General features: G+C 43.1%; 1 protein-coding gene across 1 annotated transcript in view; it reads right to left on the bottom strand.

The window, feature by feature from the left end:
• Positions 1–11,045: 11,045 nt before the first annotated feature.
• wnt2 (wingless-type MMTV integration site family member 2) overlaps positions 11,046–27,874 on the bottom strand; it is a 33,592-nt gene continuing 16,763 nt past the window's right edge. The window contains exon 5 of the mRNA XM_078568024.1: positions 11,046–15,003. Within this exon, the coding sequence (XP_078424150.1) occupies positions 14,774–15,003 (230 nt within the window). The 3' untranslated portion in view covers positions 11,046–14,773. The remainder of the gene's footprint in view (positions 15,004–27,874) is intronic.

Genomic DNA, 27,874 nt, shown 5'->3' with positions numbered 1-27,874 from the left:
GCCTTAATAGGCCTTTGACAGTTCAGCAGGCGCGCAGCCGACTCAGCTGTGTGCCTGCCGAACTGAGGATCAGAATGACGCACGGTGACATTGGGATGCACGCCCAACGTTACCACACGTCATTTTATGCCCGCTCGCCGACCCGAAGATCCTGGCCATAGAATTCTGAGGGAACTTAACAAGATGAATGCTGAGAGGATGTTTCCCCTCATGTGGAATCTAGATCTAGGGGGCACGGTTTCAAAATAAGTGATCTGCCATTTAAAGCAGAGATGAGGAGGAACTTCTTCTGTCACAGGGTTGTTAACCTTTGGAATTCTCTTCCACAGAGGGCAGTGGAGACTGCGTATTGAATATATTCAAAACTGAGTTAGACAGATTTTTGATCTAGAATGGAGTCAAAGGTTATTGGGGACTGGGCAGGAAAGTGGAGTTTCAAGGTCACAATTAGACCAGCCATCTGAATGGTGGAGAAAGCCCGAGGGGCCGAATGGCCTACTCCTGCTATTATTTCTTACGTTCTTATGCTCTAACACAGATCTAACCAGCGACATGCAGAGGAAGGCATCTCTAGCATACTAGTGCAGTCTAAAGATCGTGTTAACCTGCTTGACCTGGCATGGTTTTGGAACTAGATTTCAAGCTGCTAGTGACTTGTTTAAAGCACCATTATAGAAGCAGACCAAGAAATAGGAGGGAGGGAATAAATCATAGACAGTAAAGACTTCCTTTACAAGCTGGCCAGCACTGTCTGAAAAGGATCAGTTAGCCTGATCTCTTTCTATCTAACCCTACTGATCCCCCCACCCCCGTCTCCACTCTCATTGAAGACTACCTCCATTTGTTTGTCACAGCCCAATGATGTTGATGTTGATTTGGCTAAATTCGATTCAGAGGGCCATTCGTTTATTTATTCACACTGGCAGCATGAAATGGTTTTGCTGGTCCCACTGTAAATATTTCAGAGGTGTAGGAGTGGAATTCAGAAGTGAAGGACACATAGGGCTAGGTTTCTTATTTCAAAGAAATATTCCTGGGCATTAATATCAATAGTGATCTGATCTCTCCACAGGGAGACAGGAATCATTCATCTTCTTTAACTTTTCCCTGTAACTGCATCATTCGCAGCATTCTGTATTTTGAAAGAAATAGTTATTTGAGCTTTCAGCATGAATGAAGGCAAGTAGCTTTGAGGTAAGAGTAACGTTCCTCTTTTTTGGTATCTGCTGAATCATCTTTGATAGCCATAGACACTAGAAAACATTAGCACTGATAGCACCAAAGTTTCTTGGATTGATAGTATACAATAACAAAAGCAATGTGGAAAAGTATAGCTTAAAGGAAGTATTTTGCATAGTCTTCTGGTAAATTCAGGTATAATCCATTTTTTATGTATACTGTAAAAATGAGATATTCTGCATTATTTTTGTGCTTGACTCAGTAGCGATATTCTTGCTTCTGAGTCAAAAGGCTTTGAATTCAAACCCTTGTCCAGGTACAGTATGAAAAACTACTGCATTGACAAGATGTGCCATCTTTGAGATGAGACATAAGAATGAGGCCACTTCTGCCCGTTCAGGTGGACATAAAGGATCCCATGCTACTACTTGAAGAAGAACAGGGAAGCTTTCCTGTGAACTGAAGCCATTACAGGAGGCTCTCTGCTTACGATTAAATAGGTACGAGTGAAATCAAATGAGGCCTGAACCATATGGTTGGACCATGGTGGACAGGCATTGGAGAATGGTGTGGTTGACTATGTCAAAAGCTGCAGAAAGGTCAAGAAAAATGAAGAAGAGAAGAATGAATTGCACATTGGTCACAGTCAGAGGATGTTATTTGTGTTTAAAGCCACTTTGACGGTTTGGTGAGGGAGAAGCATGATTCAAAGGGGTCAAAGTGGAATTGCTGGAAAGGTGGACACAGATTTGGGATAAAAGCAAAATACTGCGGATGCTGGAAATCTAGAAAAAAAAATAGAAAATGCTGGCAAAACTCAGCAGGTCTGACAGAATCTGTGGAGAGAGAAACAGAGTTAACTTTTCGAGTCCATATGACTTTTCTTCAGAGCTGATTTGGGAGGTGACAGATTTGGAAGGCGACAATACTTTCAACAATTTTGGAGAGGAAAAATCGTTTGTACATTGGACAATAGTTTGCGAAGGCAGAGGGATCAAAAATGCTTTTTGAGGAGGGGTGGTGATGATGATGATTGATTTGAAAAGGACTGTACCTGAAGAACTTGATAATTGTTCACAATGTCAACTAGTCTGAGGTCCAGGAAGGGAATTTAGGCAAATAAAACAGTTTGAAGAACATCACAAAGCCAATTAATTTCATTATGAAACTGTTCACAAAACCCTGGAATGCAAAAACCTGCAGTGAGAATGGGGTCAAGAGAGCAGGAGATGCATTTTGTGTACAAGATGAGCTAACAGAGGCCACGATGGGAAATAGAAGAGAGATTAAAGAAAAATACAAGTTCAGGACTAGGGCAGGGGATAACCCGGGTGGAATCTAGGTTTGGTTGACAAGGGGAAGAGGAAATGTAGCAGAGGCAGCTAAATGGATGGTCTCAATCTCAGTGACAAAGAAGCCCTTGGACAAAGAAAGGGGTTACCTGGTGCAGTGACCTGGGTGGGAGAGAGCAAAAGCTTTATACAAACCAGGGGCACCAAAGGGAACAAACAAGGGAATTATTAGAGAGATTGACAGCTGCAAAAATGTCCTCTCTATCTACCCTATCAGTTTCCCTTATTATCTTATAGGGGAGAATGAGCTGGGACATGACAATGAATTTTTATAAAAAATTTTATTCAATTTATAAACACTTCATGAAACCTCATCCCACCCGTGGATGAGGTTCCATGAAAAATGCGAAAGCCGCCTGGTCACTTCGCCTGCCCGCCAGCCTTAAGGTTGAACGGGCAGCTCAGTTTATTAGTTTAATTGATATTTAAATGGCCTTAATAGGCCTTTGACAGTTCGGCAGGCGCGCAGCCGACTCTGCTGTGCGCCAGCCAAGCTGAAAATCTAAATGACGCATGTTGACGTCAGGACGCACGCCCACCCAACGTCACTGTGTGTCATTTTAAGCCTTGACAAGCAGGCCTCGCCCCCGTTCACTGAGCCGAAAATTCAGGCCATAAAGGTAGATCAAATGGCCCCTTAAATTTCTAAATTCCAGGGATTACAACATTAGTTTGTATAATTTCTCCTCCTTTAGGTTCCAGCAATCATTCCGGTAAATCTAAATTGCTCTTCCTCCAAGGCCAGTATATCCTTCCTAAAGTGTGATGCCCTGAACTGCTCACAGTACTACAATACTCCAAGTGTGGCCTAACCAGGCTTTATATTAGCTTTGGTAAAACCTTTACCCGTTTGTATTCTGGTCCACTAGATATAAAGACCAGCATTCCATAAGTCTTTTTAATTATTTTATGTAACTGTTCATGGCATTTTAATAACCTACATGGATTCCTAAGTCACTTTGGACCTCCACTGTTCTAACACTTCACTATTCGGAAAGTACCTGGTTTTATCCTTTTCTCGTCCCAAAGTGGATGATTTCACATTTACTTATATTGAAATCCATTTGCCACAGTTTTGCCCATTTACTTAATTTACTAACATCTCTTTTGTAATGTTATGCTTCCATGCACACTGCTGCCTATATTTATGTCATCAGCAACTTGGATATATGGTTTTTCTATCCCATCGTCTTTGTCATTAATAAATAGTGAGTGACTGAGGCCCAACACCGAACCTTGTGGGGCACCATTAGTCACAGCCTGCCAATTAGAGTACATGTCCATTATTCCAACACTCTATCTCCTGCCACTTAGCCAATTTCCTAACCAGGTCAACAGCTTGCTTCCAATTCCATGAGCTTCAACTTCAGCTAACAGAATCTTATGAGTAATTTTGTGAAATGCCTTCTGAAATTCCATAGAAATAATATCCCTAGGCATTCCCCCGTTCACTACTTTAGTCACCTCTTCAAAAAATACAATCAGGTTTATCAGGCATGACCTATCCTTCACCACTGGCTTTCACTGATCAACTGAAAATTTTCAAAGTTTTCAGTCGCAACATCCTTAATTATAGACTACTAATTTCCAGCAACTAATGGTTTATAATTCCCTAGTTTCCCTCTCTCATCCTTCTTAAATAGTAAAGTGATGTGCAATTAAAGGAACAGTTCACAAATCAAGAGGACTTTGTAAGATTGTACTTAGGGCATCTGCAACGTTCATACCTACCTCCTTTAAAACCTGGGATAGGAATGATCTGGTTCTGGGAATTTGTCACTCTTTAGTACCATTACTTTCTTTATGACTCTTATTTTGCTTATGTTAATTTATGTGAGTCCTCGTCCCTCATTCAACATTAATTTTCTTGGGATTTGTACTGAAAATACTGATGCACAGTATTGACAATATCACTGTTAGCAGTTTTCAAGGAGCCCAAATTGCTCCTGACCACCCAATTTTCCTTAATCTAAGTGTAAAAAGAATTCTGTTTATTTTTATATGCCTGACATGATTCTTCTCATGCATCCTTTCTGTATTCTTACTACCTGTTTTGTCACCCTTTGCTGTTCTTTGTATCTCCCCCATTCACAAGGACATGTACTATTTCTTGCATTTTAAGTAGAGCTCTTGTTCCTCAGGAGTATAAACTGCTTCTGTATCTGAATTCTTTTTTGAACAATACACCTAAAGTGCTGTAACCTGCAAGGCTAGGGACCAGGTGCTGGAAGGTGGGATTAGAATGGGCGGCTAGTTTTTTTATTTTTTATTTTTCGGCTGGCACAGGCACAGTGGGCTGAATGGCCTCTTTCTGTGCTGTAACTTTTCTATGGTTCTATGGTTCTACCTCACACTATCTTCTGATTTACCCACTAACAGAGTTTTCCAATTTTCTGTGGACAATCTCTGTCTCATCACATTGAAGTCAACTGTATCAAAATCTAGAGTATTAGCAGCTATATCACATTCTCCCTTTTAAACATAATGTTGAGCTCAGTCATATTATGATTGCTATTAGATAAATGTTCACACACCATTAGGCTGTTAACTAATTCAGGCTCATTATTAAATCTAATATGGCATGCCCCCTTGTTGGTTATAAGGTGTAGTGATGCAGAAAACTATCCTGAAAACACTCAAAAAGTTCACCTTTCTGAAATGAGCTAGTCTGCTTATCCAAAGTCAAAATTCCCGACTAAAACCACACAGTCCTTGCTACACACTTGTCTATACAATCTACTACTTCACATTTGCTACCAGGCGCCCTATGTATAACTCCTATTACAGTCCAATTTCTTATTTCTTATTTCTAGCCATAGCTGCTTACCTCTCATTATATCCTATTTTGAAGTGTTTTCATCCTTAATTACTACGGCTACTCCTCCACCTCTACATTTTCCTTATTTCTCCAGTGGACCTTAAGTGACATATATAGTTTCCAGTCCTGATTGTAAGGTCTCAGTAATAGTTACCATGTCATACTCTTAACATTGAATTTGTGGCTACAATTCATTCTGATTGTTCCTTGTATTCTGTCTGTTTGTGTAAAGAATGCTTATTTGGGTAATACACACAAACCAGTCCTGCCCTAAAATTTTACTCGCGCATTTCTCTCTTCTGGTTTGATTACTTTGCATTTTTTAGTTTTCCCTTTACCATTGTGCCTAAAGCATAGGCCAGGATTTTACCTTTGGCGGACAGGCTGGGCGGGAGCAGGCACGGAGCCGATTGCTTCCCGCGATCGACTCCGCACCGCCATTTTACATGAGCAGGCCAATTAAGGCCCACCCAGTGTAAATTGCAGCTCCCGAGATCAACGGGAAGGGCTGGGCAGTGGTGGGGGGGCGCAATGACTGCCGAGTCCAATGGTGACTCAGCGGCCTGTTCAAAAATGGCGCAGGCAGCCGCCCTAAGTCTGCCACTGATGTCAGACAGGAGGATGTCAGACAGCATCCTCGGAGAGCAGCCCAGGCGGGAGGGCAGGTCAGCGGGGCAGTTGGCTCTGAGGTTTTCGGATGAATGCCTCGCTGCCCTCCTCGAGGAGGTGGCACGCTGCGAGATCCTTGTGCCAAGGAAAGGGAGGAGGAGGCCCCCCCCCACATGACGAAATGTGCCTGGGGGTAGGTGGCAGAATGGGTCAGCTCCCACGATGTGGTGAGACGCACCCGGGTGCAGTGACGCAAGCGGTTTAATGATCTCCCGCGATTGGGAAGGGTGAGTACCGTGTTGGCATGGGTCACTTAGCACAGCAGTTAGATCGGCCCCCCCTCAACCCCTGCTGGCCCCCTCCCTCTCACCACCTGCTGGCCTCCCCCCACCCCCTGCTGGCTCCCCCCATCCCCCACCATCTGCTGGCCCCCCACCCACCCTCTGCTGGCCACCCTCCCCACCACCTGCTGACCCCCCACCCACCCCCTTACTGGCTCCCCCCCCCCCCCCACCCCCTGCTGACCACCCTCCCCACCCCCTGCTGGCCCCCCACCAACTCAGAATTTTGTTTTTGTATTCATTCATTCATGGCATGTGGTCTTCGCTGGGTGGGCCAGCATTTATTGCCCATCCCTAGTTGCCCCTGAGAGGGTGGTGGTGAGCTGCCTTCTGTATCCGCTGCATGTGGTGGAGGAACACCCACAGTACTGTTTAAGACGAGTTCCAGGGTTTTGACCGAGCGACAGTGGTGGAGAACTGAAGCATTTCAAAGTCAGGATGCTGAGTGACTTGGAGGGGAACTTCAAGATGGCGGTATACCCATCTATCTGCTGCCCTTGTCCTTCTAGCTGATAGTGTTCATGGGTTTGGAAGGTCTTAGAGTGTGAGTGGTAAATGTGATGGAGGCAGCATCTGGGCAAGGGGGTCAGTGCCCTGGCTGCTTGGAGTGAGTGTATGGCGGCTCCAGGGTCACAAATCGGACGAGCCCTGCAAGGTTTTCCTCAGGTGGGGTTGGCCAGGCTGCAATGGCAATGCAGGTACAGGGTGAACTAATCAATGCTCCTCTCTCCTTTCAGGAGAAGACAGCCCACAATAACGCAGAGAGGCTGTGGACTGGCAGAAGGCAGCCCCACCTTCTCATCATGACCAGATACGAGCAGGAGGCACTGGAGCTGGAGAGGCGCCATGCGCCCGGGTCAACCCGAGGTTGGGGTGCCACTGGGAGGTAAGAGTGCCGTGCACTGAGGTCACAATGTCTGTCAGTGCCACCATTCCACTTTTGACTGTACTGATTTCAGCCTCCAACATGGGATCCCCATTGATAATGGAAGGAAGAGCACATCCTGATCTGGGTGCCAGGCTTGCACATTAACAGTGTTATGACTTCTACTAATCAAATGTCCTTGTTCTTCCTGTCAGCCTCACCGGAGCACGTCCGGACTCAGGAGGCAGAGGGGCCGCCGCTGACCCGTGAGGGCCCAGAAGATATAAATGCAACAGTGTCACACCCTCTCAGTCAGGCAGGCACCAGCGCAGATACCAGCACCTCGGTGGGGGTAAGATCGTCGGCTAGTATCTCGGTGCACAACAGTGAGGGCACTTCATGCTGCTTGAGGTGCAGGTGGAGACGGAGAGTGCCCAGGGCGCCAACAGTCGGAGGACAGCTCGGGACCAGGAACATGCTCAGTCGGTGGCTGATGATGAGCCTCTGGAGTCGTCCCTGAGGCAGCAGATGCTGGAAGTCCAGCAGGGTGTGCAGGAGGATCTGGTGGAGATACATGAGGGAATGTGTGCAATGGTGTGTGTGATGGAGGAGTCCATGCAGAGCATGAGCAATTCAATGACCCTCATGGCCGAGCGCACTGCCTTTTCCATGGAGAGAGTGGCGACTCTCATGGAGCGGCTCCTCCAGCAGAACAATCAGGGCTTCCTGGGGATGCGCTCGGACCTGCAAGCCCTCACAGCGGCAATGACCTCAAGTGGCAGTGTCAGTGTGGGAGATGGATTGGGCACCCAGTATCCCAGCTAGGTGTCCATCCATCAATGGTGAGCAGGGACATCCAAAGTGACTTCACATTGGCGCACGAGCTGCCTGGCGTCTCTACAGGCTCCTCTCATGGCGCTCTGGATGACGGCTGCAGCTTCTCCGCCCCTCTGCCAGTGACTGTGACATCTGATGAGGCTGCGGCGACTGGGGAGATGCCAGCTGTGCCACTGGCCGCTCCCCCCCCCAGTTGGGGCCAGCACAGGCTCCACGGGCCAGAGGACGCCCGTCAAGGTCATCAAGGCCAACAGGACAGCAGAGTCAGCAGGCTGTCTCCAATGCCAGTGCCAGCGGGGCGGGAGCACCAAGATCACCTGCAGAGTAAGCGCAAATCACTTTAGGCACAACACGGGGTGATTACTGGTGGTTTTCTTTTGCCCCACGTTTCAGTTGTTTTTAAGTAGGTGTGCTGTTCAACACCTTTTAATGGACTTTTATTTTCGTATGCAAGTTGGCAATCATTAAATGTTCTGGTTCTCAACAAGCCTCTGGGTGCTTCATTAGTTCTGCAGGTGTAGGGGAACCCATGATGTTATGAGTCTCTTATTTGTCATTGAGCTTTATTGAAAAGGCACATAGTTAATGTTCCTGACCAGGCAAACGTTGCTGTCAGGTATTGAGTATGGAGCCTGCAGCCCTGGCATGTGTTGGTAGTTCATCTTTGGGCTAGCAGAAGGAGCATTGGATTAAAGCCTCCCTGGAGGTTCCCCGGGTTGGTGTCTATCCCCTCAGCATTTGCATGTGTGTGCTCATCCTCAAACTCACTCCTGGACTCATCGTTTGCAGCCAGAGCATCTGTGTCTACATCTTCTTCCTCCACTGTGTCCCCCCCTTTCCAGCGCCAGATTGTGGAGAGCGCAGCATACAACCACTATCAGTGACACATGATCTGGGGGATATTGCAGTGCACCCCCTGAACAGTCCAGGCATCGGAAACGACCTTGAGAAGACCGATGGGGTTCTCTCTACCACAGCCTTTGTGGAGCCATGGCTCCTGTTGTACTGCTGCTCGGCCTCTGTTCTTGGATGGCGGAGAGGTGTCATGAGCCACCTTCTGAGGGGATAGCCCTTGTCACCCAGCAGCCATCCATCCAGCCGAGCTGGAGCATGAAGAGCCTCGGCACCTGGGAGTGTCTGAGGATGTAGGCATCGTGGGAGCTGCCTGGGTACCTTACACAGACTTGCAGAATCTGCGTCCTGTGATCACACACTATCTGCACGTTCATGGAGTGGAAGCCCTTCCTGTTGATGAAGGCACCGGGCTCACCTGCTGGCACCTTGATGGCCACACATATGTAGTCTATTGCACCCTGGACACGGGGTAACCCAGCAATCACTGCAAAGCCTCTGACTCGCTCTGCCTGGCTGGCCTTGTCCAAGCAGTAGTGGATGAAAGTCAATGTATGCCTGAACAGAGCGTCTGTCACCTGCTTGATACAACTATGGACAGCTGACTGGGAGACTGCACAAAGATCACCCACCGACCCCTGGAAAGAGCTGGAGGCATAGAGGTTGAGGGCAACTGTGACCTTCAGCGCTACTGGCATGGGCTGTCCACTCACACAGTTGGTGCTGATCTCAGGGCCGATCATCTGACAGATGGAGGTCACTGTCTCCCTTGAGAGGAAGATCCTCCTTCGACACTGCACCTCAGGCATATTGAGGTAGCTGCATCACCGCCTGTAAACCCTGGCAGCAGGATAGTGGCATCTTCTGCAGCCCCTTCTGCCTTGCACTTCCTGTTGGCCCTGTGCCCCTTGTGCCTGCGCCTCTCCCCCCACAGGTGGCTCCCCTGGAGGCTGAATATGGACTCCTACCCTCCTCCCCCTTCTGGTCCTCTCTTCCGCCTCAGAGGAAGTGCCTCCAGTGGAGACGACAATCCCCATTCCCAGGGTAAGGGAAGGCTGTCTGATACCTGCAGGGACCCAAGTGTTATGATTCCTCCAGAGTCCTGAACTGAAGCCTGTTATTCCTGTCAAAGCAGCTCTGAAGAGAATTGAAGTTGTCTTGTTCACACAAGCAAGTAGCAGTAAGTAATAAACTAAAGTTCTAACAACTCGCATTAGCGAGCCCACTCACCCCTCTTATCCCGCCCGTGGATGAGGTTTTTAAACATGTGGCCTACCCGCCTGCCCGTTGCGCCCATGCGACGCTCTGAAAATCACACGGGCTGCGAAATATCGTTCTTAATTGCTGCCTCAAGGGCCTTAACCGGCCTGTTAATAAATGGCGGGTGCGCCTCAGAACTCATAGCGCGCCTTCCAAAATATCATGATGGCGCGTGGTGACATCGGGATGCACGGCCGACGTCATTGTGCATCATTTTACACGTCGGCGTGTTGGGCCCGCCCCCGCACGTCGACCTGAAAATTCTGCGCATAATTTCTGACTGATATTCTACTCTCTTCCTTTTCATTTGTTTTCATGACGTTTTACACCTACCCTTCCTCTGCTCCCAATTTACTAGTTCAAAGTCTTCATGACCACCCTATTTATCCTTTCTGCCAAGACCCCAGTCCTAACCCAATTCAAGTGGAGCCCATCTTAAAAGTACAATTCCTTCTGTCTCAGTCCTGGTGCCAGCATCCCATGAAATGGAAGCACTTTTTCCACACCACTCCTTCAACCATGTGCTAACTTCTCTAATCTGTTTATCTTCACATCAATTTACATGTGGTTAGGGTAATAATCCAGGGAGTTGAAGTTCAATCCTTTAATTAAGCTCCTACTTCCTGGTATTCTCTAAACAGGGCCTCCTGTCTACTCTCTCCTATGATACTGGTCCCAACATGGATATTTGACTAAGTATACTTAGAAAAGATAGTCTTCAAAATGAATGATAATTATTTGTGTAGTGGGGCAAGGATTAATCACAATGTGACAGTCAAGTCTCCTAATTGAAAACAGATTCATCTTCAAACAAATGTTTTCATTGCATTAAATGAAGTTCAAAATTTCATTTTTGGTAGATCCTCAGGAATATTAAAAAGTTGTGATTTGATGTTTTTCCTCATAACCATATAATAGTAAAATACACAAAATCCAACAAATATAATCATTTATGGTAGTTTCTGCAGAGTCACAGTCAACCATAATCCAACAGGAAACTTAAAATCTTCCTAAAACGGATTTATCACAATCATTTCGATCCTTCTTGCTAACCATTACAATTTTATTTAGGAGTTTTAATGTCCTGTGGTAATATTTCTATAGTTGAAAACTTGACTTCATATTTACCGCAGCAAGAGACGACTGAAAATGGCAAAAGTATTCTTAAATAATACAGTATGGACAGTAGTTAATGTATTTCAAATAAATACAATGTTGGCTCATTGTAATATTAATAATCTAATGATTTCAAAACAAATTTAACAAAGTAATTTTGTGCTTTATTTTTATGGATATTTTTCAACTTAAAGTACACATTTCTGAAATGTTATAGATTTACTTGTTCAGCAATAGGGATTAATAAGACATGCTATATAAAGCAAAATTATCACTACAATTACAAAATATCATTTGATATCAATATCAGATAAGTGAGGAAATAAAGCTTTAGTATGTTGCTTCAACAAAGCCCATCAATTTGATTTCACTGTGTTGGGACTCAACTGGTACCTGAGAAAATGTAAGTTACTACCCCTATTAGCCACGCCCCCAACTGCATTGTAAAGACAACAAAATTATAAAGAACTTTTTCATTTATAGTAGTTTTTGAAATTACTTTTTTAAAACTCAAATGCAAAAGAGTCTTTTTGTTCTTCAAAGATAATTCTTCTTCCAAATAGAACTCCTAATTTACAATATCAAATTTGGACATTATGAAAAACTGCATAATTTAGTGATTTCCTGAGTGTGTTTGTGGGTTTTACATTCATATATATAAAATATGTGTTACCCATTGGAGTGCTCCTACTGTGCTAATATTGAGGGCACATTAATGTCAGATAATTTCCTTTGCTTTATTCAAGGTGGCCTTATTGCTAAAGCTGCCATTCACTTGTCTGTGCTTGTCGATAAATAAACAGATTCAAATTTCCTAAGTTCTGATTGTCATGGTTACGAGCAGAACCTTAGGGCAGCACTGTTTTAATTGTCAACCAAATTCATTCCATTACTTCACAAACTTGGGTTTGTGCAGTGACCACAATTAAAATATCTTTTCCCTTTTCTGCTGACAATTATTGAAGTTGAAATATGCTTCCATGGGCAGTGGTAGGTCCCTAGTTCCTGAAACAATGGCCTTTCTTTCTGTACAGGCTGAGACGGTGAACGGCAGTGAGCTATTTGGCTGCTCAGGAAGAACCCACATCTCATGTCTGTGCACACATGGGCTGATATTTTATGGTGTCTGAAAAAAATGGGATAGGAGCTGTGGGGGTACTGAAAAATCAAGTGGAAGAGCAGGGGTTGGCATGCCCGTCACCTTCCCTTTGCCATGGCATTTTGCCAACAGCAGACAAGGTAGCAGATAGCCCATCCCCCGCAGGAGCCAATTGAGCAATTTAAGTGACCAATTAAGGGCCTCTTCTGATGGGCCCTCTGGCATGTGGAGAGACTGCTTGGTGAACCCTGTGGGCTCAGGGTGAAGGCTGTCTTCCTAACTGGGCACTCTGTGACCACAATAACCACCTCTGTGACAACATTCCTCCTCTCCTCACCAACCACCACACCCTATCACTCATTGGGACATGCCTGACTGGCCACAGCAACTTTAACCGCTCTTACCTTATTCCGTGGGTGACATCTATGTTGCTTCTGCTGGCTGGGTGCAGTCCCAGCTGTAGCCACCGCACCCAGTGGCATTGCTGGGACTGAAGAGCTTACCAGCCCTGCAACTGGCCAGCAGCTCTTCGAGGCTGGATCTATTCCCCACTCCATACCACCCTTAGAGGGATAGGAGCTCCGATGGCAGCTCATTAGCTGCATGATGGACGTTAAATGCATTCGGGGCTGCCAGTTATGGCTGTAGCAGTGTTGCCCCCCAGCTGTCCACCTTGTTATCGCAGCCACCGTCATCCAGACAAAATGTCAGCCATCCTTTCCAGCATTAATCACTGGATAGCAATCAGGAACAGGAGACCTTGATGATTTTACCCCTCCTTAGTGCAAGAGCATTGAGGATAATGAATTGTCCCCACCATTGCCCTGGCAGAATTTAACAGATTAGACTGTATCCTGCATTCAGTGCCATTAGTATATTTATCCCATGAGCTACTGGGAGACTTAATGATTGGAACTTTAACATAAAAACCATATCTACCTGACGCACAATATAGAATGAACACCAAGATTGCAGCACGCTGAAAAAAACCTGACTGAAATCCATGAACAATGCAATGAGTTGTGAGTTACCACAGTTATGAAAGAAGTATAACTAGAATCTGACCAAACACCATATGGCAATAGAACATTTAAAATAAAGGAGTCACCAGGCTACCTGTGAAGAGGCTGCTGCAGGATATCTAGGGCTGTGAAGATCTTGCTGCAGCATATTTTATTTTATTCATTCACGGGATGTGGGCTTCGCTGGCTGGGCCACCATTTATTACCCACCTTTAATTGCCCTTGAGAAGGTGTTGGTGAGCTGCTTTCTTGAACCGCTGCAGTCCATGTGGTGTAGGTACGCCCACAGTGCTGTTAGGAAGGGAGTTCCAGGATTTTGACCCAGCGACAGTGAAGGAACAACAATATATTTCCAAGTCAGGTGTGTGGGGCTTGGATGGAAACTTGCAGGGGTGGCATTCCCATGCATCTGCTGCCCTTGTCTTTTTTGGTGGTAGAAGTCATGGGTTTGGGAGGTACTGTTGAAGGAACCTTGGTGAGTTGCTGCAGTGCATCTTGTAGATGGTACACACTGCTGCCACTGTGCGTTGGTGATGAAGGGAATGTTGACGGTGGTGGATGCGGTGCTAATCAGCGGCTGCTTTGATGGGTGGTATCAAGCTTTTTGAGTGCTGTTGGAACTGCAGGACTATGAAGAGGATGCTGCAAGATATCTGGGACTACGAAGAGGCTGCTGCAAGATATCTGGGACTGTGAAGAGGCTGCTGTAAGATATATAGGACTGCAAAGAGGCTGCTGCAGGATATGTAGAATTATTTAGTTACCTGAGATCTTCCTAAGCTGATACAAAAAAATTGACAAAAATAAAAACAGTGATTTCGTCAGTTAAGTGAATGGTTGGGGAACATATTTGTTTCAGGACAGGTTTATGGAAAGCAGATAATGTTAGAGAACAAAGACAAACTGATCATTCTAAAATAGGACCATAATATCTTACGGATGATGTCCAAAACATTTACCTGCATTGAGATACCATCAAAATAAAATGAAATTCAGCACTTTTTTGATCCCAAGAATTTTCCATTTATAATTTCTGAAGTTGGAGCAGTTTGCTGTTTTCAAAATCTTTTGACTTCACACCCTAACTTTACACATTGACTATAATTTATCAAAACTTAACGGTAAAGGGTGGCTGTATATCAGTTACCAAGAACAATATTCTGCATTTCCAGTAAGGAAAAGGACATATCCTTTTTTTTCATAATAGCCCTGGTCCAATGATTTCCAAACAAGTACCCTGTTTGTACTGAAAATAACATCAATATTCAGTATATAAATAATTTAGGATGCCAATAAAAGTACACACTGCTATAAATTCAGATGATAGAATGAAAACTGGAGACAATTTTGCTTGGTCAATAATGAGAAAACAGGTAAGAGGGTTGTCTGTCCCATGGTCAATGTCTGAGCATCCCCTTGCCATTCATGTCTGATCTAGCCAATCAGCATTCTTAGGAGCTTTGCACGTGTGCACATCTGTCATTTCATGGCATTCCTTGCAGCGGACCACACAACACCAGTGAAATTTACATTCACATTTCGTCACTCGCATGACACGGGATGTGTCATAGCCCCGTCCACAACACATCACTTCGCATCCATCCATTCCTCGAGAGGTCCTGTTACACACTCTGCCTGCCGTACCTAAAGAACCTGGTGAATAAGAAATAAATATCACAGTTCTTTACAAGGCTGAAAACAAGTAACTGATAGTTGACACAAAAATTTCCCTTTAACACTGAAGAATAAGTTCTCACACATGAAGAACCTGCAGTGTGTTTAAAAATGCTGTGCTATATGAACCATGATAAAGATTATATTTCTACTGTTTCTCAGTCCAGTTTTCAGTATCTGATTAGCATGCAGCTGTCTGATATATGATAGCACACAAAGATATCAAACTGTGGCCTGTCATTCTGTTTGACTGTGAATGATTAATGAGGCAATTTATCTCCACTTTACATTGTAATGTTAAAGTTGGCAGGTGATCCATTTTAAAAACTGAACATTTACTGATCTGTTATAAAGTAAAAAGGTATATTCTCTGGTGGAAAAGAGTGCATGATTTTGATTGTCTAGGAAAGTAAAGGCTTTGACTTAGTTTAAAACAGTGGTCAAGGGAAGCTCAGAGGACAGCTTAGGATCCGCTTCAACATTTTCTTGAGTATGTATATATTTTTCTCTCTTAATTGTTTCCCTCCTCCCCTGAAGCCATTGCCTCTTGCTGGGCTGTACATCTGTGTTCATCAGAGCCCTCTGGAACCTCATTCATCTGGTTATTCTTCACTTAGGAACCTAGATAGTGGGTCACAATAAGCTCATTAACCATTAAAAACATCACAGCTGAGTCCCATTTTTTTCCTCACCAGTGGCCAAATCACATGTGCTTTCCAGCAGTGGTCACTGGATAGTGATCAGGAGTTGCAGCTCCTCCTGCTTGGATTGGAGTTTCCTTATGTTCTTGGGCTGAGATTCACAAATGCAAGACGGGCAGAAAGTTGAGCCACAATCCCAGGATTGTATGGCCATACCTTTACCACAAACTGGAAAAACCTTATTAACTAGTTTAAAATTCCAACCACGTTATGACAAGAGCTCACACTAATTCATTATATACAATTAGACGCCAAGAACAATATTAAATATTTGTAACTTCACTCATTAATCAGCGGAATTGCCAAGCAATTATTGTCTTGTATTTCTTGTTCAAGAGAATGGGTTGGGTGTAAAATTGGTTTACACCAGCAGTGCAAAATGGGCTCATAGTGAATTGGCAGTCAATTTTTCACCATGCCAATTCTTATTTTTCATTAACTTGGAAAAGATTTTTAACTTCAAGCCATGTAAAAATGAAAGTAGAACTAGGAATCAAGGCACCAAAAAGAAGTTGAACTATCATTCTGTGAACTTCAGTGAAAAGATGATCAGACACAGTGAAAAATTAGCTGCGAGCCCATTTCGCGCTGCTTGCATAGACCAATTTCACTCCCAGTATCTTATTACCGGGAAGGAACAGAACGTACAAACTTAAGAATGCGCCATCAGATAAGGCTAGAGGTTGCAAAAATGATAGAAAGATAGAATCAAAGGCACTCAATTGAATGCACACAGCATTCGCAACAAGATAGATAAATTGACAACACAAATGGAAATAAGCAGGTATGGACTAATTGTCATTATGGAGACATGGCTCCAGGGTGACCACGGCTGGGAAGTGAATGTTCAAGGGTCTTTGACATATAGGAAGGATAGGCAAAAAGGAAAAGGGGGTGGGCAATGCTGTTAATGAAGGATGAGATTAGTACATTAGTGAGAGAGGATCTTAGATCGGAATCTGATCAAGATGTAGAATCAGCTTGGGTGGAGCTAAGAAACAGCAAAGGACAGCAAACATTGGTAGGAGTTGTTTATAGGCCACCGAATAATAGTAGTAATGTAGAGCGTGACATAAATCAGGAAATTAGAAGTGCATGTAATAAGGGTACTACAGTAATTATGGGGGACTTCAAACTACATATAGACTGATTAAACCTAACTAGCACTAATCCTGTGAAGGATGAATTTCTGGAATGTATACGAGATGGTTTTCTAGAATAGCATGCTGAGGAACCAACTAGACAGCATGCAATTTTAGATCTAGTATTATGCAATGAGAAAGGGCTAATTAATAATCTCACTGTAAAGGAGCCTCTAGGGAAGAATGACCATAATATGATAGAATTTTACATTCAGTTTGAAAGTGATATAGTTCAATCCAAAACTAGAGTCATAAACCTTATCAAAGGAAACCTCAAAAGTATGAGGGGGCAAGTTGGCTATGATACATCGGGAAACTACATTAAAACTACATTACCTTAGACAGGCAATGACTAGCGTTTGAAGAATTAATACGTGGTTTACAACAAATATACATTCCTTTGAGGCACAAAAACCCAGCAGGAAAGGTGATCTAACAGAAAACACAGACTAGGAATAAAGGGGTCATTCTCAGGATGGCAGGCTGTGACTAGTGGGATACCGCAAAGAGCGAAGCTTGGGCCCCAGCTATTCACAATCTTTATCAATGGTTTGGATGTCGGGGGCAAAATGTAATATTTCCAAGTTTGCTAATGACACAAAACTAGGTGGAAATGTAAGCTGAGGAGGCTGTAAAGAGGCTTCAAGGGGGTTTAGACAGGCTAAGTGAGTGGGTAAGAACATGGCAGATGGAATTTAATGTAAAAAAATGTGAAGTTATCCACTTTGATAGAAAAAACAGAAATGCAGACTACTTCCTAAATGCTGAGAGATTGGGAAGAGTTGATGTCCAAAGGGACCTGGGTGTCCTTGTTTGTAAGTCCTTGAAAGCTAACATGCAGGTGCAACAAGCAATTAGGAAGGTAAATAAAATGTTGGCCTTTAATACAAGAGGATTCGCATACAGGAGTAAAGAAGTCTTGCTGCAATCATGTAGAGCCTTGGTGAGACCGCACTTGGAGTATTGTGCACAATTTTGGTCTCCTTGCTTAAGGAAGAATATACTAGCCATAGAGGGAGTGCAAGGAAGAATCACCAGGCTGATCCCTGGGATAGCGGGATTGTCCTATGAGGAGAGATTGAGGAGACTGGGCCTGTATTCTCTAGAATTTAGAAGAATGAGAGGTGATCTCATTGAAGCATACAAAATTCTCACAGGGCTCGATAGGGTAGTGAGAGGATGTTTCCCCTGGCTGGAGGTAGGGGTGGGGGAGTGGGGTCGGGGGGGGGGGGGGGGGTGGCGTCTAGAGCCGGGGTACACAACTTCAGAATAAGATGTAGGCCATTTAGGACTGAGATGAGGAGGAATTTCTTCACTCAGGGGGTGTTCAGTCTTTGGAATTCTCTACCCCAGAGGGCTGTGGAGGCTTAGTCATTGAGTATATTCAAGACAGAGACAATAGATTTTTAGATATTAAAGATATCAAGGGATAGCGCAGGAAAATGGAGTTAAGGTAGAGGATCAGCCATGATCTAGTTGAATGGCAGAGCAGGCTCGAGGGGCCAAATGGTCTACTCCTGCGCCTATTTCCTATGTTCCTATGCTTAGGTCTGCATTTCCTAATGGCAGAGACTCAAGCAGGTAGTGCTAATATTACAACGGAACAAATAAGCTTACATTACTACTTTCATTTCATGAGTCCACAATTCACAACTATGGCATTCTGATAAATGAGCAAAGATTATCTTATAAAGGGACAATAGACATTATCATGTAATATCTCTGACAGGGGGTTCATTTTCAAATTTTGCAATGTTGTTTAATGTTTTAGATGTCAAGTTTTAATTACAAGGGCAGTGTTGATTTATTGACTTATATCCACTGGGAACTGGAAAAAGACGGTTCAAATACATTCAGTTGGAACCTTCATGTTAAAATTTGATTGTAAACTCCTTTGTTTGGACTGACTTTTTAACCCATAATTATGTCAGTATCACCAATGATTGCGCTGAAACATTTCTACAATCTTCCTTTTAATATCTATTTTGTAGCTCTGTATGTTTCTTTTCATCGCCTATCCTTTTTTGATAAGCCTGCTAATATCTTAAACTTTACAGAGACCACTGTGAGAGCAGATGGTGAACTCCAGCTTTATTCATATGGACAGCATTTCTGGCTGCTGTCGTGTGTTAATCTAATGTGATGTGCCGTCAGTCAGCAGAGAAATGATCCATGAAAGTGGATCTTTTGAAAAGCATTGTGCTTCTAATCCATACCAGCTCAATGTAATCTAGTCATGGTGGCACTTGGTGCTTTTTTTTTGACCACACTGGAGGCATAAATTAAATGACATGAGTGATACAAACACTTTTCAAATGCATGGTGCTCTAAGCACAGAAAATCAGATTCCCCTTACTTGAGGCTTATAGTGCTTGCAAGTAGCAATTGAAAATAAGTTAACAAATGAAGGTGGAATGTGTAAGAGAACAATGAAATTAAAAACTGGTTTTAGAAAAGAGTTACATTGCTAATTCCACTGTTTACTTTGACCAGAACCCTAGCTTAGAGATAGATTATTATCATCAATGTCCATATTACTCATTTTTCAGAAAAGCTGTTCTTTCTACTATAAAAATGCAACATTTTAAACATATTTTTAATTATCTTGCAAGCCCCCATCAACAAAATGACTTAGCACCACCGGAAGCAAAATGCCTATTGGGATTCATATATGAAAGCACGTATCATTGGTAGAAGCAGGGATTGGGTGTCTATGTAGGTACCCTGAAATGATCAACCTGGATTGTAAGTCATCATAATACGGAAGCCAGAAACCATTGATTAAGAACCTATGGATCTTCTGAGTAGAGGAATTTGATGGAAGTTGTCTCTGGAATGCAAGCTATTTTCAGGGCAGCTGTTAAGGTGTTTAGTATTCCACTAAAGAAAAGTTTCGGCTCTGTGTAGAGAAGCTTAACAATATATTGATATTGGTGTTCATATAGCTGAACTATGACAGAGAAAGAAGGATTGGTTTCAAGCTGGATACAGTACAAAATGGCCTTGGGTGGCTGAACAAAGCATTATTAGAGTTCTGATTTCCTGTTCCTTTCACAAATATCCCAATGTAGTGTACGGTATTCTTGGTTGGTTCTTGTCTGTTCTGAACAGATGCAGCATCTTTTTAACAGTTAGCAAATGAAAACAAGCATTGTGGCACCAAGGCTCGTTGTGGCTTTCCTGCACTGGGAGACAGAAGGGCACTAAAAAAATAGCCACGCCACCGAAATGCAATAATTCAAGTTTCGACCAAGCAAAACAAAAAAAAAACTATAAATGCTCAAGTCTAGAGTAAATAAACTAAGGAAGCTGTAGACTGTGGAACCTTGAGGCCTGTGAGAACACTGGCTGCCCATAGAGGTCTCACCAATCCAAACCAGAGGTAAATGTTCAAGTTTTACGGATAACACAGGGAACCCTCTCTGGGAACTGAATTCTGAAGCAGTTAGGGTTGAATTTGAAATAATGCTGCAGTATTAAACTGCAGCTTTAAAAAGTGGAATATTTTGATTAAATTACAGAATGGAAACATGGAATACAACTCTTGTAATTTTGATTAAAGCCTTTGATATAAACAGCCTCAAAAAAATTATTCCTTCATAAATCTGCCAATAATGAGTGTGTTGGCAATAGTTGAGAACATGTGGTGCCTGTGTGGCTGCAGTATCTGTGTTTATGCTGTCATAACATGTCACAGAATTAGCAACTGTGCTATCATCATTAGACAGTTAATCATCACTTGTGCCTTCAGACTGCAGAATTATTCTCAGATTCCAAAATAAATGAACAGCTGTGTGAACCCTATAAATGTACTGCCGGGTCTTTTTCGGATATTCGTGGAATAAAAGGATCAATTAAAAAAAATGCAGGAAATGGGATCTTGGACACTGGTGGAAAAGGCTGTCATCTTCTCACTCACCGTGAATACAGGAATGTGCACAAACCTGACAAATGATAGACACTCCATTGGAATTCAGAACCATAAAAGATGAGAAAAGGGCCAGGAAAAGGGTGTTTAAAAAAAAATATCGACAAAGTCAATTTTATAGATATAATTATTCATGTCTAAAAAGGCAGTTACACAAGTTTCAGATATGCATTGAGGTAAAAGTGGTACTATGACTGGAGAATCAGTTGGGTGATCTTATCGCAGAGTACATGACACGAGGTGCTTCAACTGTAGCCCTGTCTGAAATTAGCTCCCTCAGCACTAACCAAAAGTTGAACCTGCAATCTTACAACTTGGATGGTTTAGCACTTTAACCCATTATATGTTTTATTTTTAAAAAAAGGTTTGGTGCTAATGGAGAGTCAACAGGCCCACTGTTCTGCCTTAACAATAAAATTACTGAACAGTGTTGTCTTTAGACAGAGCACAACTTGGGGGGCCAGCGGTATAATGTTGCTATTGGTGGGTACCATCCAGGGACTGGTAGTGTAATGTAACTGGTTTCTAAATGGCTATACACTGTAGATAATATTACCATTACATTCATAAATCTTAAATATCAAAGTCAGTTGTAGTCTCTGAGGTCTGCTAAATGCTTACATGCGCAGTCTTTTTGAAAAAGAATACAAAACCATGGGCAGGATTTTTAGGTTGGCGCCTGAGTGCCAATTAATGGCCAGCCAGCGTGAAGCACGTGCTGAAATGCTCAGTGCTACCAAGGTGGGGGCGGGACAGCACGGTGGGTGCTGATGTAAGCACGGGTGTGGGCAAGCGCTCAGTGAAAGCTCCCTGAAGGCAGAGAGCTGCCTTAGGGAGCTGAAGACTTTAAAACCAAAAAATAAAGTTTTTAAAATCCGGAAAAAAATGTCCATGCATCACAATCGGTCACCTGAAATAAACATGATGAAAATAATGTCCATACATTTTAATTTTTTAAATTTAGTAATGGAAGCCTCATCCCACCCTTGGATGAGGTTTGTTGAAAAATGCAAAGGCTGCCCAGCGGATTCGCCCGTCTGCCAACCGTAAGGTTGCTCGGATGGTGGAAAATCGGAGACTATTACAACTTTAATTCCCTTCATTGGCCTCTTAAGTGTCAGCGGACGCACATGAAAGTCGGAAACGTGCCCGCCGACCGAAATAGCGTGCAGGATGATGTCGGGACCCTCGCCCGACATCATCCCACGCGATCTCGCGGCCGATCGGGCCGGGTGCGCGCCCACACACCGACCTAAAAATTCTGCCCCGTGTTTCATTATTTGGTCAGCGTGCTCTGTGGACACAGAAGAGTTAGCCCCATTAAGAACGCTAACTGCATTTGGCATCGTTGAATCCCCCACTATCAACATCCTGGGGATTACCAATGATGAGCAACTGAACTGGACTAGCCATATAAATACTGTGGCTACAAGAGCAAGTGAGAGACTAGGAATCCAGCAGTGAGTAATTCACCGTCTGACTCCCCAAAGCTTGTCCACCATCTACAAGGCACAAGTCAGGAGTGTGATGGAATACTTGTGTGGCTCGAATGTTACTTGCCACATGTCAGCCCAAACCTGGATATTGTCCAGGTCTTGCTGCATTTGGACATGGACTGCTTCAGCCTCTGAGGAGTTGTGAATGGTGCTGAACATTGTGCAATCATCAGTGAACATTCCCACTTCTGACCTTATGATGGAAGGAAGGTCATTGATGAAGCAGCTGAAGATGGTTGGGCCTAGGACACTACCCTGAGGAACTCCTGCAGTGATGCACTGTAACATTCACACCATATAAGTGCTAGGCAATGACCATCTCCAACAAGAGACAATCTAACCATCACCCCTTGACATTCAATTGTGTTATCATCGCTGAATCCCCCGCTGTCAACATCCTGGGGGTTACTATTGACCAGAAACTGACCTGGACTAACCATATAAATACTGTGGCTAAAAGAGCAGGTCAGAGGCTCAGAATCTTTCAGTGAGTAAATCACCTCCTGATTCCCCAAAGCCTTGCCCACCATCTACAAGGCACAAGTCAGGAGTGTGATGGAATACTCTCGACTTGCCTGGATGAGTGCAGCTCCAACAACACTCAAGAAGCTTGACACAATCCAAGACAAAGCAGCCCACTTGATTGGTACCCAATCTGTAAACATTCACTCCCTCCACCACCGACGCACAGTAACAACAGTGTGTACCATCTACATGATGCACTGCAGCAACTTATCAAGGCTCCTTAGACATCACCTTCCAAAACCCACGACCACTACCATCTAGAAGGACAAGGGCAGCAGATACATGGGAACACCACCACCTGGAAGTTCTCCTCCAAGCCACTCAACATCCTGACTTGGAAATATATTCACATTCCTTCACTGTTGCTGGGTCAAAATCCTGGAACTCCCTTCCTAACCGCACTAGAGTGTAACTACACCACATGGACTGCAGTGGTTCAAGAAGGCAGCTCACCACCACCTTCTCAAGGGCAATTATGGATGGGCAATAATTGCTGGCCCAGCCAGCAGCACCCACATCCCATGAATGTATAAAAAAATATACTTTTCCCTGACATTTATTGACAAACAATGCATGCTGAAATGAAAGGCATATACACCCATCTCAACATTTTCACCATATCGTACTGCCAATTTGATACCAGATTTACATAGGTATTGTTGTAGGCCCAAATCAATGCACCTGTACACTTAAAAGTTAAATTATTCTTTTATTCTTTCATGGGACGTGGGCATCACTGGCTAGGCCAGCATTTATTGCCCATTCCTAATTGCCCTTGAGAAGTTGGTGGTGAGCTGCCTTCTTGAACCATTGCAGTCCATCTGGTATCTGGTACAACTTCAGCAACTTGCTAGGCCATTTCATAGAGGAGTTAAAACTGAACCACGTTGCTGTGGGTCACGAGTCACATGTAGGCCAGACCAGATATGGAGGGCAGATTCTCTTCCCTAAAGGGCATCAGTGAATCAGATGGGTTTTCCAACAATTGATGATAGATTCATGGCAACATTATCAAGACTAACTTTCAATTCCAGATTTACGAAAAATAACAATTTTAAAAAAAAGTTTATTAATTTAGAATTTTAAATTCCACCAATTATTGTGATGGGATTTGCACCCATGCTCCCGCAAGCATTAACTTAGACCTCTAGCTTACCAGGGCAGTAACATTACCACTACATCACCATCTCCCCAATAAGTGATTGAATGGCAGAAATTAGAGTGCTGAACAATGGGTGTGACTGAGTTGGAACATTCAGTTAACTCACTGTATTAACTGAAAGCTTATAACTCCACAATACCAATTTTTCGTAAACCTCACCTCAACAACAAGTGGCTTGCACATAAAGCCCATCTAGAATTTGTCACATTATCGTTCTGCTAAGTGTATGATATTATGCAACAAAGAATGCTCAATGTAAAGGTTGCTCAACCAGTATAAAAGTTGCTCAGTCAATGTAAAGGTTGCTCAGTTAATACTGTGTAAACGATGCTCAGCTGATGCAAAGGATGCTTATGGTAGCTCAAGTTTGAGTTCCAGGGAGACTGCTCTCTTCTCCTCATAGGCAAACTTCAATGATATTTTGATTGGATCATCAAGGAGAGCATCATATATAAGTGTAATGTTGGAATGGAGATAGGAAACTTACCATCTTTTTATTTATCTAACCTGAATCATGTTCCTACCAGCTGTTAGCAGTGTTGAAACTATGATGACCTGCTGATTGCAGCAAATGAGAAAAAGGAGCAAAAATGGAAGAAAGGAAAAAAAAAGATAGACTTTGATTTATCTTACGTCTTTCACAGCCACCAAAAGTCTCAAGTGCTTTACAACTAATAAAATACTTTTGGGGCAGGATTTTTCAGGTGCTGGGGTTTCGTGCACTACCAACTGAAGAGTCAGTGGGAAATACATCCCCGCTAATCATCTGTAACCAGTGACCTGCAGCCATTTAACACTCCTTGTCTAAGTGCCAGGATCCACAGGACCAGGTGGGTATGGGGCCTCGTGGTGAGGGTGCAAGAGGAGGTCCAGGGGTAGTGGGGAGAGGGGACAAGAGGGTTGTGATGTCAAGGCCCTACGGGGAGGGAGCATCCGGGGGGCAGACCTTGGCGGGGGGCAACAGATCTGGAAAGGGGGCAAGTGATTGAGGCGCCCCTCCCCTTTCCCACATGAGGTCCCAGCAAGATGATCTGCCGGGCTTCCCTTCTTACCCTCCACCTCTTCCTGCGGGCTGAAAAATTGTAACCTGGAAAAAAGTGACCCAATAATTAACCACCTAATGGCCTCAATTGGATTGGTGCGTGGGCAGACAGGTGGGTGGGAGGTGGTGAGAAGGTTAGCCTTGGAATTTTACAGGCCCTCTTGCTTACAAACCCACTAGCAAGAGACTGTAAAATTCTGCCCTTGAAGTGTAGTCACTGTTGCAATGTAGGAAACGCAGCAAGCTCCTATAAAGAGCTATGTAACAATGATCAGATAACCTGTTTTTTGTGATGTTAATTGAGAGATAATTATTGGCTAGGACACCAGGGATAACTCCACTGCTCCTTTTCGATATAGTCCCAGAGATCTTTTACGTCCACCTGAGAGGGAAGATGGGGCCTTAGTTTAAGGTCTCATGCAAAATATTGCACCTCCAACAGTGCAGCACTCCCTTTATACTGCACTGGATTACCAGCCTTGATATTTATGCTGGAATGGTACTTGAACCCACAACCTTCTGACTCAGGCAAGAGTGTTACCAACTGAGCCATGGCTGACACTACTCTTACAAAGTAAATAAAGATATTTTGAACTAAAATACATTCTGTATAAAATACAGAAAATTATAAGGTTCAAGTGCCATTGGCAATTGACATTTAAGTTCATTCATACTTAAGGTTCAGAAATGATTTTGGATTTGCATCTATGCTATACTTGTACAGAATAGGTGTCAGAGCCTGATCTGACTTGGAAATGGAGGAAGGATCATATCCCAGAGATTCTCACTCTAACTCTGGAATCAGACTGCAATGATATAATATCTAAAGCATCAAATCGCAGTGAAAGTTGCTTTACCTAGCATTATATTTGTCATGAAGGAGAATCATTGATAAATTACTGTGGGCTGAACAGGAGGCTTCCCATCTTGTAAAGCTCCAGATACCGCTTGGAACACCTTCGTTGAGCCTCACTTTAACCACCTACTGTCATGCTCAGAAGTCATGAGAAGTCCAAATGTTTGCCAGTGATATTTTTCAGCCTCCAGCTGCAAGCAGCATAATGAACATTCTGTGGTAGGACAACGTATTGCTTACTGGAATGAGTTATCTGTCCAGTGAAGGATTCTACACTTACCTACCCTCTCTTTTCTTGTGGCAGTTAGTTACAATCTGACATGGGGGAACAGAGTAAACATACTAGGGACATTGAAATGTTCAGTACTCAAGTTGACCATATTCTTAAAGTAAGTAGGATACTACTGACCATACTCTGCACCAGTTAGACATTTATAATCATTCTTCCATCAGTGTTCAGAAATGATAAAAATCAGATGATTTCTGGTGCTTCTTTCATCAGATAAAATCCTAAATTATTGTTGGTAATATGGTGTCCAGCTATTACTGGCAATAAAATCTTGGAAAATCATTCTCACTCTTAAGACAGAAGGGAGAAATCTTTGAACTGTATATAACCTATGCTATACTTGATTTGCAAAGCTCAATGCTAACATTGCAAAGATTTGAAAACATTTGAATTTCCCAACACTGACATTTCTCACTTTCAGTACAAGTTTTAACCCGATTTTTAAAAAAAATCTTAAAGTGAACTTAATGCAATACTAAATGGCAGACTTTCTCTATATTGCAGGAGTTTGGGTATAGACCAAAATTCTTCATTGGGATATGCAAGCCAATGTATTGCTTGGAAAGTTCATTAGATTGTGGAAAGATATGATAGAACTTCTTAAAATTATGAAAGAATGGGACAAGGTAGATGGAAGTAGACTGTGTCCTAGCAAGTGAGGGGTCTAGAGTGAGGGGCCATACATTTAAGATTAAATGCAAGAGATTTAGAATAGAAAACAAGAGAAGCTTCTTCACAGTCAATTGTGAGACTGCAGAATTCATTTCCATTATTAGTATTTGAAACAAAACTATGTCAACATTAGATTGGATAGTTGAAGGATGGAATATGGGAACTGGTGGGTAAATTTAATTAGAACAATTTGCTTGGATGGAGGGTGAATGCTGACATAGATTAGCTGAGCCAAATGGATTGTTTCATATTGTATCTTCTATGTATTTCTAAGTCCATTATTTTTAACTGAATTTCACAAATACTAATGGGAGTTTTGGGTTAAGAAAGGGTTAAGCCTATGATGTTCCATTTTGCAATTACAGTTTTCTAGACAGGTCCAGTTTTTGGTGTTATACCAGTAGAACCTTTCACTTTATACCTATAATACATTGTTGCCAATTCTTGACGGTGCTTTGCATTTCATGGTTCAGTGGGTTGGTGTCTAGCGGATCTGACTGTGAAATTTGTCTTTGACACATTACAGTTCTGCCAGGTCAAGTGAAAGGTATAAAGGAAAGGAAAATCATCAGCAGATGTTGTGGTGGAAATATTCCACAGACATTCTTCATTTTCAACACATTTACTGCTATTTGTATGTAATGAACCTAACAGATGTCACAAAAATAGACTCAACATGAAGACCATGAATGTCAATTCTTCATGAATGTCATAAATTGCCCTTTAATCTTGTTGGTATAATTTTTGCACCCATTTCTACATTTTAATTAAATTATGTACTGCTTAAAAAGTCCCAATATTTTTGAACAAACTGTTACCTGTATCATTAAATAGTTACAGTTCCTATGGCGCTGCAAAACAAAGTGTATATTTTAGTGTCAGCTACCCTTGGCAACAGAGAACATTGCAGAAAATGAAAAAAAAAACGTGTGAAAAACTTTCTAATGAAGTAATATTTTCCTGCCATTTGTAACCTTGCAGTTGCATTTTGGCAAACTCGACAGGAGATTGTAATATATTCTGATGGATTACCACAT

The sequence above is a fragment of the Cetorhinus maximus genome, chromosome 22, assembly GCF_964194155.1.
Source record: "Cetorhinus maximus chromosome 22, sCetMax3.hap1.1, whole genome shotgun sequence".
Taxonomy (NCBI): Eukaryota; Metazoa; Chordata; class Chondrichthyes; order Lamniformes; family Cetorhinidae; genus Cetorhinus; species Cetorhinus maximus.
Note: the sequence above shows the minus strand (reverse complement) of the source record. Positions and strands in the feature narration are given on the sequence as shown.